The sequence below is a fragment of the Esox lucius genome, chromosome 14 (assembly GCF_011004845.1).
Source record: "Esox lucius isolate fEsoLuc1 chromosome 14, fEsoLuc1.pri, whole genome shotgun sequence".
NCBI lineage: Eukaryota > Metazoa > Chordata > Actinopteri > Esociformes > Esocidae > Esox > Esox lucius.
Genome location: NC_047582.1, coordinates 10,240,032 through 10,257,500, shown reverse-complemented (window position 1 = coordinate 10,257,500; position 17,469 = coordinate 10,240,032). Strand labels below are relative to the sequence as shown.

Below are 17,469 nucleotides of genomic sequence, written 5' to 3'. Positions count from 1 at the left end.
AATGTATACATGTACAATGTGAACCTTTACACTACATAATGTATACAAGTATATTGGTACCTTTACACTGCATAATGCATACAAGTACAGTTTGGTCTGGAAATACTTGGCCACTGCACCACAACGGATATGAAATGAAACAACCCAGATGCAACTGGGGTGCAGACCATTTTCATACACAGTCCTCTTATTTCAGGGGCTCAAATGTAATTGGACAAATTAATACAGTCATAAATAACATTTTCATTTTTAACACTTTGTCGAGAATCCTTTGCATGCAATGACTGCTTGAAGTCTGGAACGCATGGACATCACCAAACGCTGGGTTTCCTCCTTTGAAATGCTTTTTCTGCAGCAGTTTTCAGTTGCTTGTTTGTTCGTGGGTCTTTTTTAGTTTTGTCTTCAGCATCAGAAATGCATGCTCGATTGAGTTGAGGTCAGGTGATGGACTCGACCATTGCAGAATATTCCACTACTTTGCCTTAAACTCCTGGGTCGCTGAATTTGCCTGAATCGGAGCAAACAATATATCCCTATAAACATCCAGCGGCTTGTCTTCTGTCACATCAATAAACACTAGTGACCCAGTGCCATTGGAATCCATGCATGCCCATGCCATCACACTGCCTCCACAGTGTTTTACAGATGAGGTATGCTTCAGATCACGAGCCGTTCCCAGACTACTCCATACTTTTTACTCCCATCATTCTGGTTCAGGTTAATCTCAGTTTCATCTGTCCAAAGAAGGCAGTTCGAGAACTGGGCTGGCTTTTTAGATGTTTTTTGGCAGTCTAATCTGGCCTTTTCAATTCTTAAGGCTTATGAATGGTTTGCACCTTGTGGTGAACCCTCTGTATTTGCAAGTCTTCTCTTTATGGTAGACTTGGATAATGATATGCCTACCTCCTGGAGTGTGTTCTTCACTTGGCTGGATGTTGTGAAGGGGTTCTTCTTTACCATGGAAAGAATCCTACAATCATCCCCCCCCTGTTGTCTTCCATGGACGTCTAGGCCTTTTTGTGTTGCAGAGCTCACCAGTGTGTTGTTTTTTTCTCAGAAGGTACCAAACTGTTGATTTGGCCACTCCTAATGTTCCTGCTATACTTCGGGTCCCTTGGAAAAAAGGGGGCTACATATTAAAGAGCTGTAATTCCTAAACCCTTCCGCCAATGTGAATACCCTCAAATTAAAACTGACAGACTGTACTTCAAGCACATATTCATTATTTAACTGTATATTGAATAGATTTTAGTATACAGCGAAAATCACAAAACTTGTGTCAGTGACCAATTATTTCCACACCTAACTGTATTATGTAAACCTTTACACTACATGATATTTACAAGCATTATGTAAACCTTCACAATACATAATATAGAACAACATCAATCATTACACTATATAATGTATACAAATGTATGTAAACCATTAAACAGTACTTCATGTATATAAGCAGAATGTAAATCTTTACACAATATTTAATTAATACAACTAGGATGTAAGCCTTAAATACGTTTAGTTCACCTTGGTGCACTGGCAGGGCAAATCCATAGCCGCAACAGCAAGAAAATGATGTATTCCTGAAATGAGTTAGACATATGAATTGAATTTTCTCTGTATATAGTTAATCTGTCAAGTTACAACACGGTTCTTAAGATCCAGGTGCAATTGTATTCATGTGCGACTTGAGAAACAGAGTCTTCGTAGTTGAAGTCAGTCAATCAGTCTAGCAAACTCTATGTAGACCAACAGCAGGAGGAACTTCAGAGTGCATGGTCTTCAATAGAGGATAGGGAGAGTGCAGGAACAATGTCTGCAGTACTGCAGCCTACCAGAGAGAATCGTTGAAATATTCATTTCTTCTCACCCACAAAATCTCCTGAAGCCAGCATTTCATTTTTGTACATTGTTTTGTTTACACGCGTGGTGGTTCTCAATATTAGTTAGCACAATGTTGAATTATTACAGGAAAGACAGATTTTAGCCAGCTATCGAGTGGTGGAGTACAGATGTGCTTTTGTCACCGCTCAGTAACCTTCTTTCAAGCACAGCTGAACATTTACGATCTATGACATTTCAGCTTACAGTAGAGTCAGATGTGATCGCAGATTTTTTGTCAATTGAGCAGTAATATACAACATTACTTGTAACTAGAAATCCTCATTACAGAGCACACTCCCTGTAATGTCCTTTACTGGGTAAGGGGATGGGGGGTGTCTGCCAAAATGAGTGGCTGCTAGGATTAAATACCGTACATACATTTTTTTACTCCTTTTACATCCAGGTAGAGCCTGTTATTAAAATGCATAGAAAAATAATGTGTATGATTGAATTTACATTTCCTGAAATAAGAAGCACCATCAGCAGCAATATTTTATGTTAATTTTACCCAAGGGTACACAGGAACAGAAATGACAAAACACTGATACTGTCCGATAGTGGTATACAAGTATCGTTATTGGCAAAGAGTTTTCTTAGTGGCACATCCCCAGTATATGCGCAAATGGAATGTGAGCCTTAACTCTACATAATGTACACTGAAGTGCCAGAAAAACTGGCACAGACAAGTCCATACAAAATACATAGCAACGTCACTCATGCACGTCAGTGGCTGCGTCTGCCAGTGCATATGTACAGCGATAGACATCTGTAGAAGCTGGAGCTGTTTGCGCCATGAGAATGGCAAGTTATTACGATTTAAGTACACTTTCAACGCAGTTGAATAGTTGGAGCTCGTGAGATGGGTCATAGCATTTCGGAGGTAGAGGGGAAGTTTGGATTTTCACATACTACCATTTCAAGGGTGTACCATGAACACAAACATTCTGGCATAACATCTAACTTACGACAGCAGTGTGGCCGTAAAAAGACTGTGGGAGAACGTGACCAGGTGTTGGCTGGCAAAAATCGTTTCACGCGATAGGCATGCAACACTGCCTCAAATAACATCTTTATTCAATGCAGGGCCCTCAAGAAACATCAGCGTGAGGACTGTACAACATTCCCTCTGGGATTTAGGCACACCTGTGGGAGGCCTACCAAGTATTAGACTGGTTTTTTGGCACTTCAGTGTATACAAGAAGAATGTAAACCTGTAAATAGTACTTCATGTACATAATTAGAATGTAAACCTTTACACTGTACCTAATATATACTATTAAAATGTAAACCTTCATACAGGGCTTGATGTATACTAGTAGAATGGAAACCTTCACACAGTATTTGCTGTGAGCTAGTAGACTGTAAACCATTACACTACATAATTTATACAAGTACAATGTAAACATTTACATCGTACTTAATATACACTATTAGAATGTAAACATTTACCCCTCAATGTATACAATTAAAACAAACCTTTACACTACATAATTTATACAAGCTGAACATAAACCTTTATACTACATAATATATACAAACTCCACACAGCACACAACATGCACCTCTCCACTCAACACAGGGCTGTAATCCAGTTCTGTATTCAGAAAACATAACCTGATATAACTATCCAAGCACTATGATCAACATTAAAACTGGAGTCTTTGATGACTCCCTTAATTGTTAGGCCTTTGATGTTCTAGTTCGAGGTGCCACATCTCAGCCACGTTCCATTCACATTACCGAAAGATGCAGACAAGAGAGTGGCAGACAGCTGAGTAGGCCTACATTTGCAACACAATTATATTACCCAAACATCAATCAAGAACATTTTAGAAATCCCATTGACCTGCAGAGTAATTGTGCTTAAGATGCTTGAACAACATCAGCGCACACGGTTAAAACAAGGCAAAGGTCAAAGGAAGCTCAAAATTCCCCAGGAGAAAACGCCTACAGAGGTGGAGGATACAGGGTTGAAAAGAACTCTTAAAGCATTGCCCACACTATTCCCAGTTCAATCAACACCAAAAGTATCATCTTTATGTTTAAGCCAGAAATATGTCAAGTCAAAGTTACCACACCAGGGATCTCAGAGCCTACCCCTGCTGATGTGAAAGCAAATGGCAACTCTATTAGCAGTTCTCTTGATGAAACAATTAGTATTATGTTCTCATGTCAGAGACTAACATTACAAGTATACATTAAAGAAAGGTGCAGAGTGTTTCCAATTGTATGGAGTGCGCTAATTGGAGACCATGTGGCTTGAAAATGGCAGCTTAGTAAAATCAGGACAGCAGAAACTATTCAAACCCTCCATGTCAACAACTTGGTCTCATTCAGGCCCCCATCACAAGCCCTCTTCTCGCCATCACATAGAAGTACAAACGAGAAAAAAATAAAGAGAAAAATAAATAGGGAGCAGAGAAAGAGAAGGGAGAGGTCAACGTTGGCTCCGTGAAACAATCGCGGGGTGATTCATGGCTATGCTGCACAATGTGTGGTGGCATAAGTGATTGGTTTTTCTGAAGGCATCTTGATAATGCTCTCCTGTGCTGCTCTGCCGAGCCGGCCCGCGTTAATAACGCCCTGCACTCCCGAGCTCTCCATCATCTCCGGACCCACCCGGCGCAGTGCTGCCATCGCTCCAAATCAAACCCAGACTCGGCCGTCTCGCCACACATACAGACGAGAACACTGAGCGAAAGGTCTGAAAGAAATCCTCAGCTAAAGCAGGCAGGATAAGGCTGAATATCAAGGCCTTGTTTCATACACTGCTTTGGGAGATTGGCTTCATCGCAGACTGACACACACAGACTTGTGTTTTACTACACTTTTGGGGACAAAATTAACCACTATACCTGAACCTTGTTCTAAACTCAATCCAAACGAGACATTTTTTCTGGAGGACCAGCAAAATGTCTTAAACCTTTGTTCCTTACAAGGACAAAAAAAAAATTGCGCGCACACACACTAGGTAGGTAACACACTTAGGCCAACTTCAAAAGAACGAACACACGCACACGCGCACAGCTACCCTCATGGGGACCAGAAAATAGAAATTGTATGCTCCCTTGCCCTAATCTTAACCCTAAACCTAACCCTAACCCCTAACCTTACCCTAAAACCTAACCCCAACCTTAACCTTAACCTCAATTAAGTAACATTTATGCCTAAACTTTACCTAGATGTAATGCCTAACCTTAACCCTAAACTTAACCAACAACGCCTGGACCTTAAAGAAACCCCAATTCTAACTATAAAATAAATTGTAACTTTGACCCTAAACCTAAACCCTGAGCCGGAAATTGACTTTTGCCTCACGGGGACTGGCAAAATGTCATTTTTTCTGGTTTTACTATACTCATGGGGACATTTGGTCCCCATGAGTTTAGTAAGACCTAAAACACACACACACCACCTTTCAGCTATGTCAACCAACTTCAGAAACATTGATCCTCTGGTGTGTTTTGTATTCTTGCTTCCTCCAAAAGTATTGATGTGGGTTGTCAAACTTGATGAAAAAATAAAAGACTTAGAAGCGAGCATTCCAATGTTCACGAGCTAATGGTCATCATGCATTTCGACATCGTCTGCTCCTTAAAATTCACCAGGGAAACCGCGGAGGACACACAGCTACAATTTATTCTAAATGTTCTGTGCTGGTTGAGGGGAAGAGGCTTGAAGACCACTCAATATTCATCCCGAAGCATATAACCATATATGAAGGTTGAGCATGCACCCTGACTGGCTATCAGGCCTCTCAGAGGGGGTTGTCATGAATCCTCCTCCATGGTCCATCTCTTCAGCCCGGTGGGATTTTGGATGACTCTGCCCCACCAGGTTCTCAAGAGTAGGCCAGTAATGTGTTGGCAGCTCTGGAAATGTACTTGGGCCTGGATATCCAGGAAAGGAAGCACAGAGGAGCTTAGACTAGCTATACAGGAGCCCTTTTAGCAGCAGGCTGGATCAACATAATGTAGCTTACCTCGGCCAGAGAGGGGATGTTAACTGTACTGTGAGTTGAAGACAAGCTGCTCTACAAAGTGTGGAGCACCAAAAGACCTCTCACTCTTCGGATTAGTGTGAACCAGCGTGCCACCAGGCAGAGGGTTACTCTAACACCCTTGAAGTAACTTCCCAATGTTACCAGATTTCTATAAATAGCCAATGACCTTCTTAAAATGTGTAATTCATTGCGTTAATAGGCAGGTTTTTTGTAGATGGAATATAAGGGTCATAAAATATATTGTGAGTAATTTGACTAGCTACTCCTGCTTTAGACAGCTGATTGGCCAGATCCTCCTATTCTATGCGGCTGATTGGCCAACTCCTATTCTATGCGGCTGATTAGCCAACTCCTATTCTATGTGGCTGATTGACCAACTCCTCCTATTCTATGCGGCTGATTGACCAACTCCTCCTATTCTTGACAGCTGATTGACCAACTCCTCCTATTCTATGCGGCTGATTGACCAACTCCTCCTATTCTATGCGGCTGATTGACCAACTCCTCCTATTCTATGCGGCTGATTGACCAGCTCCTCCTATTCTAGTTGGCTGATTGGCCAGCTCAAAATCCTCAGGAATCATTTTCCTATGGATTTATTTTAAAGTCTGTCAGTGACAATTTTCTTTTTTAACCACATCATATGGTACCATTTCAACTTTTGTAAGCGCAATGACCAGGGATGTTTGCGAAACGTCCATGAGGAAAAGGTGTTGCCATTTCACTCCCCGAACAGTAGAGGGGGAGGAACATGTGACACCTACAAACACTGAGCTGTTATTTCAATAATGCAGGCTGTCAAACGACTCCTAACTATTGAACGCTGAAGCATGCGCGTCAATGAAAAATGTTGAATTAAACATATGAGTGCAAAAGTCCGATCACATAGATAATAAAAATGGACAGTGACAATTAAGTGATTAGGCAAATTCAAAATCTTTACAAAACACTGGTGTAAGCACCAATAGTTTAGCATGTGTTATGCAGGGTACCTCAACTGCCCAATCACACAAGTAAATCACTCAATCTGGCCATATTTTCAGTCTCTGGGCATGTATTTAATCCGCTAAACCTATTTATTGTTTGTATTTTTTGTTAGAAACTCAGTTACTATTCCGTTATAAAACACATTATACAAAATTTGCCTATGTTAGCAAATGCAAAAAAAACTCCAAACCAATTTTTCAACATAACTGATCAGAATAAAATTATATCTCTGCTCTCAATAAATAACAGTAATTATTAATATTTTGCTAAATGTTATATATGATTGTTGTTGTAAACAGAATAATAAAAAAAATCTGATATAATACGAGTTGGTTGAGTACGTTTTTGAATGTTTTTTTATATACCTGACATTTCCCATGATGCATTGTATTCAGTGGTAGAGTCAGCAAAATGTGACATTTACTTCCTCTGTAAAGCAAGAAAAATTGTTTCAGCGTCAACGTGAACATAAGGCCTCTAACACGATTCATCCACAGCAGCATATGCCATCCACCTCCAGTCTAAAGCACACATAACCAAACCCATTATTCCCTGCCATGGACACCTCAAAGTCTGCCCATGAATCAAGAGGGGTGTGACGGTTATGACGAGCCCCGGGGCTCCAGACGATCCCCAATGGCAATGCCAAGCCTCCACGTTCACAACACTTATGATAAGCCCAAACATGTTTATGACACTTAAGAAATCAAAAACTGATGTTACTGACAAAACAGATATTTATGACAGTTAAGAGGAGCCAAAAGGATCGTTATAACCAGCTCAGATGATCCAGACGGTTATGACATCAAGGAAAGACGGCGAGGTTGAAGACAAGCCCAGACCAACCGGCCCCAGCACAGACCCCTGTCTGTTTTGACCCAGTGTGCCCAGACATGGGACTGCTCTTCCCAAGTTATAGGACTATCCGGTGGCGTGTTGACCAGCTGTGTTTCGGTACCGTGTTGAGGCCAGCGGGTCTTTGTGGAGCTTCTCTCCGCTAAGATTCCAGTTACACTGTCCACCCAAGGTCACCTCCGTAACACACTGGTGACGTGGAACAGCGCGGCTGGATTTACTAGCAGCAGTCTTGACAGTCCAAAAATTCCTCCACGTTATCATCACAACCCAGGCTTACACACAAAAGCTAAGGAAGGCACTAATAAATCCTGCCAATAAGACGGTGATCAGAAAAAAAATTAGGCCAAACTGTTAATGATTTCAACCGAAAGCCATAAAGGTTTCCAACCAGAACCAGTGCTGCAGAGACAGCAGGAACCCAGATTAAAAGCTTGGCTGTGGGAAGAGGTTCCTGCAAGGCTGTTATCGGGAGTTTGGGAGTGGATTCCTCACTTCTCAGGCAGTCTATTATCACATAAACTTCCCTTCCTCCTGACCTAACAATGTTGAAAGATGACATTGTGCCAGGGACAGAACTCTCCATTTCCTATTGTCTCCTATCATCCCATCATTACCGAAAGCCTTTTCTGCCCTGGGTTGCTGCAATACTCATTATAGAAGCCAACTGTGACAAACACATAATGAATTTACAGAGCAAAATGGGTTTCAGGCCATGAAGATATTCGAGGAAGATAACAGCTTCTTGCTGCCTTTTTGCTCAGGGTGTGGATTCAGCTAAAAGAAAAAAGGGAGATAAATACAAGAGAGACGGAGTCCGATGACAAACTGCGCCGCTTGGAATCAGCTATAGTATTCTATTAGATACATCAACATAGGATTGCACCTGTAAGCTGGAATTTTATGACTGATGGAAAACAGAAGACTTGAGCAGCCAAGGCAGGCCTAGCTTTCAATTATTTCCCCAAGGTATGGAGGGTGGTGAAGCACAAGGGCCGAGACAGAGGCAGGATGTGAGCAGTGGATATTTAACGCAGAAAGGCAGACCAGTATGGAGACAGAAACATGCAGGGGCTGAGAGAGAAAGAGAGAGAGGCTTGGGAAATATATTAACGGCTAACTGAAATCGGTCCGGGGAGCAAGTGTGATTAACTATTTACTTGATTGATTTATTTAGTAGAGAACTCAGTGAAAGGCTAGCTGGGCATGGAATAAAGACGGGTGAGAACAATGAGGACTGACTGACAATGCCGACAGTCTTTGCACTGGGGTTAAAGTAACACAGAAGAATCACCTGTGTTACCACCCGAACGGCACAGGTTTCTGAACAAAGTGTCTTGGTTCCAACCTCTTGAACGGCACAGGTTTCTGAACAAAGTGACTTGGTTCCAACCACCTGAACGGCACAGGTTTCTGAACAAAGTGACTTGGTTCCAACCACCCGAATGGCACAGGTTTCTGAACAAAGTGTCTTGGTTCCAACCACCCGAACAACACAGGTTTCTGAACACAAAGCGCACAACCAAAATATCAGCAAGCTTTGCATATTTTAAAGCAAGTTTATTTTCCCAAAAGAGCCTTAGACTATTTAATTCCCTTTAAGTTGAATCACTAATTTCTTCATATGCTTTGACAACAGAAGTGATGAATCTGGAGTGGGTTATGAGAATGGAGAATTCACAAAAGAGAATAACATTAGTATGGAAATCAGAATCCACGGCGATTTGCATCTCGCATTGAGAGAGATCACGTACATAGCTCACTCCCCGGCACACAACCTCTCTCCTCCCAGAGAAGAAATCAGGGCCATTTTGTATTAGCATTAAGTCAAGTGTCCTGACCCTTTTATTAAGGAGGCTGGAAAGGAGAGGCTGGTAATTACTAAAAGTGGGTGGCTGTGTACTAACCATGTTAGGAAAGCTGAGTAGATCAGCTTTAGGGGGAGGGGGGCTGGGGCTGGGACTGATAAGACTCTGTATAGCTCAAACAGCAAGGAAAACTACCCCTGGAAATATCTGGGTGCCCCTTGAATTGCAGGCTAATCGCTGACCCCTCATTTTGCCATAATCACCTCCACCCCGGCTGAGTGTCCATCCAAGCTAAAACACCTGAGATTTACCGGAGGCAGGAGAGTCAATTAAAAGGTGTATATAACAGCCGGGGAAGAGAAAGTGGCGGTCTTAGAAGACGACCAAGTGAGCCAGTGCTATCTGAACGTGCCACAAAACACAATCACAGTTGGGTCCAGCACAGAACGCCCAACCGAACAGTGCGAGCGAGGATGTAACACCAAACGGTTTGACGACCCCGGTCACAGTGGCCCAGGAACAAAGCCAGGAACACGGCCCTGAGAAGACCTGCGGCGGTGCACATTAGCAACCGCTGTAAAGGACGAGACGTACCCTCTGTTGGGGGACCCGGACGCCTGGGGAGCCACCAGCCGACCGGCTTGGCAGGCGGGAACACGGCACACCCGCCGAGCCATATTAAAGGAAGTCATACCGGCAAAGGCAGAACCAGTCGTAAACATCCACACAAGCGCAGCGCCTGGAACGGCGGCGCTCTCATAAAAGGACAATTGGCCAGGGAGCACAAGGAAGGGATGGCGCCGGTTTAATTAAAATAAAGGGAATAAAGAGCAGGGACTTCAGAGGGAGATCATGGCCACATTATCTCTGGCAAAGCACAATTTGAATTTTAATATGCGTCATTGCACCGATTATCATTATGGCCGCCATTGTACCCTTGCTGAAATCAATTCAAAATGTCGTCGCATTCCTCTTGAAGCAGATAAGGACGGTGTGCAGAGCCACACCGGCGGAAATAGCATGTGGAGAATCGGGGGGTGTTCAGTGCTAACTGCACACAATGGCCATGAACACAACCTGCTGGACAATATCGCGTGGCGTGATGACCCGGAGTCTCACTGTGGAACCACACACAGATACCGAAATTCAATCCCTCCGCTGGAATTATTCTAGATTATTCCCGGAAGCTTACTCATAGTGAGAGGTGCTGTTTGGATGTGCTGGATATTACAGCATGGGGCTGTAGCTAAGTATCCATTTTGAGCAATTCGAAGAGAAAGCCAATAAAATCCATCGACAATAAAGCCTGCTATATGTAGTCAAACTCTAGAGGTAGCATTAACACAGAAGATGATGAAACTCAATATCAAATTCCCTCAGGTACACACTTTCCTGCCGTCCGCTAGGAAGTTAAATTGCAAGATTAAAAATAACTGGCTACAATTTCTGTGGTCAACAAAGGAAATCTCACAGCCATACATGTCCCAAATGAAAACAGCAACATTCGGCTAAGTGCGTTGCATTCATTGCATTTTCTCATCACAATGTATTGTGTTTATAACACAAGTTATATTCCTGCTTGTTTTAAAAATGCAGATTTGCCAATTGCTTATGGGGGAAAGAGAACAAAGGAGCTTGTCCTGAATTACCACAGATCCCAGCATTATGATTACCTTTCAGCAGACAGAGGTACTACAAATCCGCTCATTTCCAGACTGAGAAGTCAGTGAGGAGAATTGCTGCTGGATCAGATTAAGCCTGTTCTCTGGACGGACTAGGATCCTGCAGCTTTACCTGAGATCACAGCAGGCCACTAACATCACTGAAACCAGGCTAATGCCCTTTAGAGGGCTAGGGACACCCTCATAACGCAGGACCGCTTGATGTTCATTACTACATCCGACATGACCAAAACATGGCCATTCACGGTTACTTAACAACTGGTTTAAACATCAAGGTTGGCGCCGGGGTTGTACAACTGCGTGCATGCGAGCGCTCGTGCACATCGATGAGGCAAGCCCTTACCTTGCGGCCGTCGCTTGCGTGGCAGTTGACGTTTAACGGGGTAAGCAGCGCCATGAGCTTCTCTTCATTTCCACTCCTGCAGCAGAAGAAACAGGGAGAGACAAACCCAAGACAAGATAGCACGTCTTCTGTTAGATAAACCCCAACCAGTGACCAGAAAAGAGGCAGAGAGGGAAAGGGGGGATGGAGGAGCCATTATTGGAAATAACAACAGGCAAGGGGAGTGAAAAGATCGCCCAGGGAGCCCTCCTAAAACATTCAGAACAGAGACCTAAAGAGCATTATTTATGTCAGTCAGAACCAGGGTCTTCTGGTCTCCCTCCACGTCAGTCTGAACTCAGGGAGATTCGCAGATGAAGAGGATGTTATTTCCCCAGTTCAGCGGATCTTAAATATAGGCTACATGTGGCTGGCAATCACACCCTGAACGAACACAAACACACACACTCCTGAAGTCTGCACCTGTGTGATTGTCCGAGGTGGTCAAGAGGCATATGGAGCTTTGTCATTTCCAGTCAGGGTCACTGAAGCCAACGGCCAGTCTCTGGGGGTTAATGTCCAGTACCCGGGCAGGGTTATGGACACCCAGCCAGGATTTAGCAGCATGACAGCGGAGAAAGCCCGTCTCAGGGGTTAATGCCCGGTACCCGGGCAGGGGTACGAACACCCAGCCAGGATTTAGCAGCATGACAGCAGAGAAGGCCCGTATCAGGGGTTAATGTCCGGTACCCGGGCAGGGGTACGGACACCCAGCCAGGATTTAGCAGCATGACAGCGGAGAAAGCCCGTCTCAGGGGTTAATGCCCGGTACCCGGGCAGGGGTACGGACACCCAGCCAGGATTTAGCAGCATGACAGCAGAGAAGGCCCGTCTCAGGGGTTAATGTCCGGTACCCGGGCAGGGGTACGAACACCCAGCCAGGATTTAGCAGCATGACAGCAGAGAAGGCCCGTCTCAGGGGTTAATGTCCGGTACCCGTGCAGGGGTACGGACACCCAGCCAGAAGGCAGCAGCGTGACACCCCGTCACTGCATTACTTAGATGACAAGGCTTAAGTCTGTTGGTGAAAGGAATAAAGAGATCTTTCTTACACACCCCCCCCCCCCCACACCCAGTCTCCTCTATCCTTCCTCTTGTATCAAGCACTGCCAAGGTCCCCTCAGGAAAGACGCATTCATGGCCGGTGGCTTTTCTTTCTTCTGGTCCCCTCTTCTGGCCTTTTCTTTGCCCTGCACCTCCTTCCGTCGGTAAAGAACACTATCTGGGCTTCAGTGAAAACAACAGGTCCTTCATTTAGATGCAGGACAACATCCCAAGGTTTGGCAGAGAGTGGGGTGCCACAGGATTAAAGTGCTCAGTGTGCACGCGCGCCTCCCTGTTCCATCTTCCTAATCACCAAGGTGCTAAGATGGAACCCACGCAGGAGCAAAACTCCTGTTATAAGCTTTATGACATGCAGAATCTGAAGAGCCTCATACCTTACCACAGAATAATCAATACCAGGCCTGGTCTTCAACTGAAGTGCTGAAGGCTGCGATGGGATGCATGACACTCTGGAAAGTGCACAGGCTCATTACATGGTGAGTTATACGTGAAATTATACTCCACGACCAAACCTCGACCACAGATACTGAAGCAAGGCCTGATTTCATCACCCATGACCGATTTCAGATGTTCCTGAATATGCTGGTGCCAACGGGTCAACTCCAAGCCAGAGCTAACAGAGGGGCAGCCCTGTAAACAGACAAATTGGACAGCAGAACACATCGGTGGCTCAAATCGCTCCTATGGACGTGTTCTCTGTGGGTGTCCATGGCATAGGAAACTGGGTCAGTGTAGGGCGACCAGAGCAGCCATTGTGGGGAGGAAACTGGGTCCGTGTGGGGTGACCAGAGCAGTCATTAGGGGGAGGAAACTGGGTCCGTGTGGGGTGACCAGAGCAGTCATTAGGGGGAGGAAACTGGGTCCGTGTGGGGTGACCAGAGCAGCCATTGGGGGGAGGAAACAGGGTCTGTGTGGGGTGACCAGAGCAGCCATTGGGGGGAGGAAACAGGGTCCGTGTGGGGTGACCAGAGCAGCCATTGGGGGGAGGAAACTGGGTCCATGGTGGGTGACCAGATCACCCATTGGGGGGAGGAAACTGGGCCTGTGTGGTGTGACCAGAGCAGCCATTGTGGGGAATGAAACTGGGGTGACCATATGGGGTGACCAGAGCAGCCATTGGGGGGAGGAAACAGGGTCTGTGTGGGGTGACCAGAGCAGCCATTGGGGGGAGGAAACAGGGTCCGTGTGGGGTGACCAGAGCAGCCATTGGGGGGAGGAAACTGGGTCCATGGTGGGTGACCAGATCACCCATTGGGGGGAGGAAACTGGGCCTGTGTGGTGTGACCAGAGCAGCCATTGTGGGGAATGAAACTGGGGTGACCATATGGGGTGACCAGAGCAGCCATTGTGGGACAGCCTGTATGTCCTTCGTTTGTAGTGACAAGAGAGAGAGGAGCTCATGCTTGCAGCGGACATGACAGGTGTTCCCAGAAGGCGGAGGGAGTCTGTGTTCAGACAGAAGGAGCAGATTAAAGAGCGGGGCGGACAGAGGGACAGAGCAGGGAATATCTCAGCTGTCAGGAAGAAGATGAAGATGTCACGTCTTCCAACCCGCTCTCCCAACCTCCCTACAAGCATTTCACTCCGTCCCAGGGTGCACTTCTCCGGGGACGTCCGTGTGAACGTCGAGCCTGCCCGCCAGTCCAAAAGCAGCCATCCATCATGGCATCATCAGCAACAGAGTCGCAATGCCGGTTGATAAAAGACAATTGGGGGGGGGGGGGGGTTAAAGGTTCTCCCTTTGCCGTTAACCCCCTCTGGCTCCAAGGGGGGTCATGCCCTAGTCCAATCAGTGACATGCCACCAACACCACACACTGAACATACACACGTGCAGACCCGTCCACAATAACAACCCTGGGCGTGCGCATATACAGCCAAAACACACGCACAACACTTTTCCGCTACCGACAGTGGAGGAGGAGGGGGAGGGAGAGACGACAGCCCGGCATGTCGGGGGGGTGGTGGGGGGGGGGGGGTTACAGACGGAGGATGGGGCAGAGACAGAAAGAGTCTGTACTCACCTAGCAGCCTCCAGGAGCTCGTCCTTCTTGTATTCACCTAAATGGTTGCAGAAAATCATAGTGTCAGACACGGCCAGGGAGAGAGACGCGCAGCAGCAGAGCCCAGCCACCGCCACAGCCGGGAGAAAGGCAGCTACGTCGGGGAGCAAACGCACGCACACACACTAGATCATACACGCCGCGTGAACACACACACACAGAGCCTAGCCGAGCGCCCACTCAGACAGAGAGCATGCCTGGCGCGGTCTCTCCTTATGGCGCTCTCTCGCTCTTCCTCTCTCCAGTCTCTCTGTTTGGGTACTGTAGCTCAGCGCACGCCCCTTTGGCTGATGTTGCCGTGACGTCGGGCAGCCTGTGAGCACAGCGGCATCATTGTCTAGGAGACGGCCGGTAAATTGACGCATATCCTTATGTCCGCACGTCAAGTGGAACGTCTCCCTACATCTCCCACTCTCGGCCGAGCCGGGCGTCTCGACTCCTCTCTCTCCCCTCCTGTGGATCTGTTAGGGCAGGGGAGCGGAGAAGGGGTGCTCCTGCCCTCATCCTCCGCTCGCTGTCATCCCTCAATCCCCCTCCTCTCACAGCCCTGCCCCCTCCGCTAGTCACAACAGATTCCATCCCCCACCTCCCAAACACCCCCCTCCCCCATATGTGTGTGCTTTCCCTGCCAGGATCCAAGGAGAACAGAGGAGCGGAAGGACAACACGGTGGGTGAGTCCAAGACTACATACAGGACCACACTTAACAGTGGGGGGGGATAGGGCATTCGGGAAGACAAACAAGGGCTTAATGGGAGGAGTCCTTTGTTTTCAGTAGCAGACACACAGGGACGGAGACCGCCTGGTGTTATGATCACCACACCGGGAAGGCACCACGGGGGGCTAGACGCTGGGGGCTGGGATAGACTATTATACAGGGAGAGGGGGCAGGTCCAGGCAGGCTTCAGCATCTCCACGGACAAGACGATAAAGTCACTGAGGGCAGCAGGATCAAAACAACCCCAACTCCTCCCACTAGTGAGATGAGACCCCAGGCTTACTGACCCTGGGACCCCTGTGAAGGCCCCCCGGCACTCACAAGCTCCTCTCTGACATCTGATCGACAGCTGACAGGAACAGAGACAGAGTGGCGGCTGGGGTCCCAGAGGGCAGTTAATGGATGCCATACATTACACTGTTTCTATTTCGAAGTATTTTGTGGGAGTAATCTGTGTGCGGGCGTGCGTGCGTGCACGGGCGCGCGCCGGGTTGCCTCAGTCACTATCAAACACTGGAGAAATCTCATGTGAGGCATGCGGAGCCCTCATCCATCTTTGCCAGAGTAAAGCAGCGGTTGTCCTCTGAACGCGGCTAGCCGGCTGCATTCACAGTGGAGGACTGGAACAGCTATGGCATTATTGACAGGGCGGAAAGGAGGAGACATAAAAACAGCAGATGGCGAGGCACAAATGAGCACGGCTTCAGAGACCATTAACTAACAGTCTGCCTCAAACTGGCACTGGCGCAGGGGCGCACCAAACCACGCACCAAACTACGAACGAACACACCCAGGAGGAGGCGTGGCCATGATGAAAGCTGGTTAAGTAAAGTACAGACTTGGTACGAGAAACTATCCGAGGAAAAGCGACAGAAGAGTACGTACACACACATACACGCATCCATTTCTAGTATTTCAGCAGAGACTCTCACCCGGAGTGACTTCACTAGCGAGTGGATACATTTCCGTACTGGTCCAGCATGGGCATCGAACCCGCAGCCCTATTGCTGCACCCTTGAGCTCTACTGACTGAGCTGCAGACACACGCATCTGTGGACAGCGCCAAAAGGGGACAGATGTGGGGACACTGCAGAGACAGTCTCTGGTGATTGAAACTTGGCGCCGTGACTCAGTGCTTCTAGCCAACCTAAGAGTACATGTGCCCAGTGACAGCATCACTAGTGACCTTAAAGAAACTGACAGCTCCACTGATGCTGCTGACAGACCTACCAGCCTCTTCGGTCTACCTCATACGCTGTCTGTGTGTGTGTGTGTGTGTGTGTGTGTGTGTGTGTGTGTGTGTGTGTGTCTGAAGGACAAGTACCAGGTTGTGAGATGAAGCATTTTAGGCTTGACTGGCTGAGGTGAGCTGAGGGCCATTGTGACTTCAGGACACGTGGGGTGGGGGGAGTACTCTACCTTACAGATGCTGGTCTCTACAACATATCAGTTCCTAGACGGACCTCTAGAGGCGCAGGAAAGGACGAAAAAGAGAACCGTTCCAAAAGCGTTCACAAAGAGCGCTCTGGCTTCACGGCTCCCCAGCTGACTGGCTCCGTTTTGCATCGTTCCCAGCGGAGGATCAGATTAATCAAGTGCAGAAGAAGGACTGCGTCTTTAAGACGACGGCTTCAATAACAAACAGCACAGGTTTCCTCTGAGTGCGGCCAGGCCACTCAGGCAATACTAAAGAACAACTAATTACAGACCTTCAACTAAAGCCACCTTCCCTGGCGCGCATAACGTTTAGTGGTGCGGGCATTCAGAGCCTGGGAGATCCAGGCTAAGTGTTCCACTTAAACTAAGGGGCTATTATTAAAAACACTTGCACGGAGATGAACGTTCTCTTTGTTTCTCCGCACGGGTTCCGCTACGCTAGGCCTTTAATCGTGAAACAGAAAATGCTTGTGAATGGTATTGCCCTCTGTATTCGGAGGCCCACCGCGCAGAGTTCACGACATCGATTTCGCGAATGCTCTTCAAAATGGAAGATCGATGGATTCGGTCAGAAGCTCCGCACACAAGTT

The 17,469-nt window shown here is 46.8% G+C and overlaps 1 protein-coding gene across 2 annotated transcripts in view; it reads right to left on the bottom strand.

The window, feature by feature from the left end:
• tnksa (tankyrase, TRF1-interacting ankyrin-related ADP-ribose polymerase a) overlaps positions 1–17,469 on the bottom strand; it is a 79,561-nt gene that overhangs the window by 30,953 nt on the left and 31,139 nt on the right. For both annotated transcript variants that reach the window (XM_013137070.4, XM_013137071.4), the window contains exons 4-5: positions 14,687–14,723; positions 11,560–11,635 (exon numbers count right to left, since the gene is read on the bottom strand). In XM_013137070.4, coding sequence (XP_012992524.1) covers positions 11,560–11,635; positions 14,687–14,723 — 113 coding nt within the window. The remainder of the gene's footprint in view (positions 1–11,559; positions 11,636–14,686; positions 14,724–17,469) is intronic.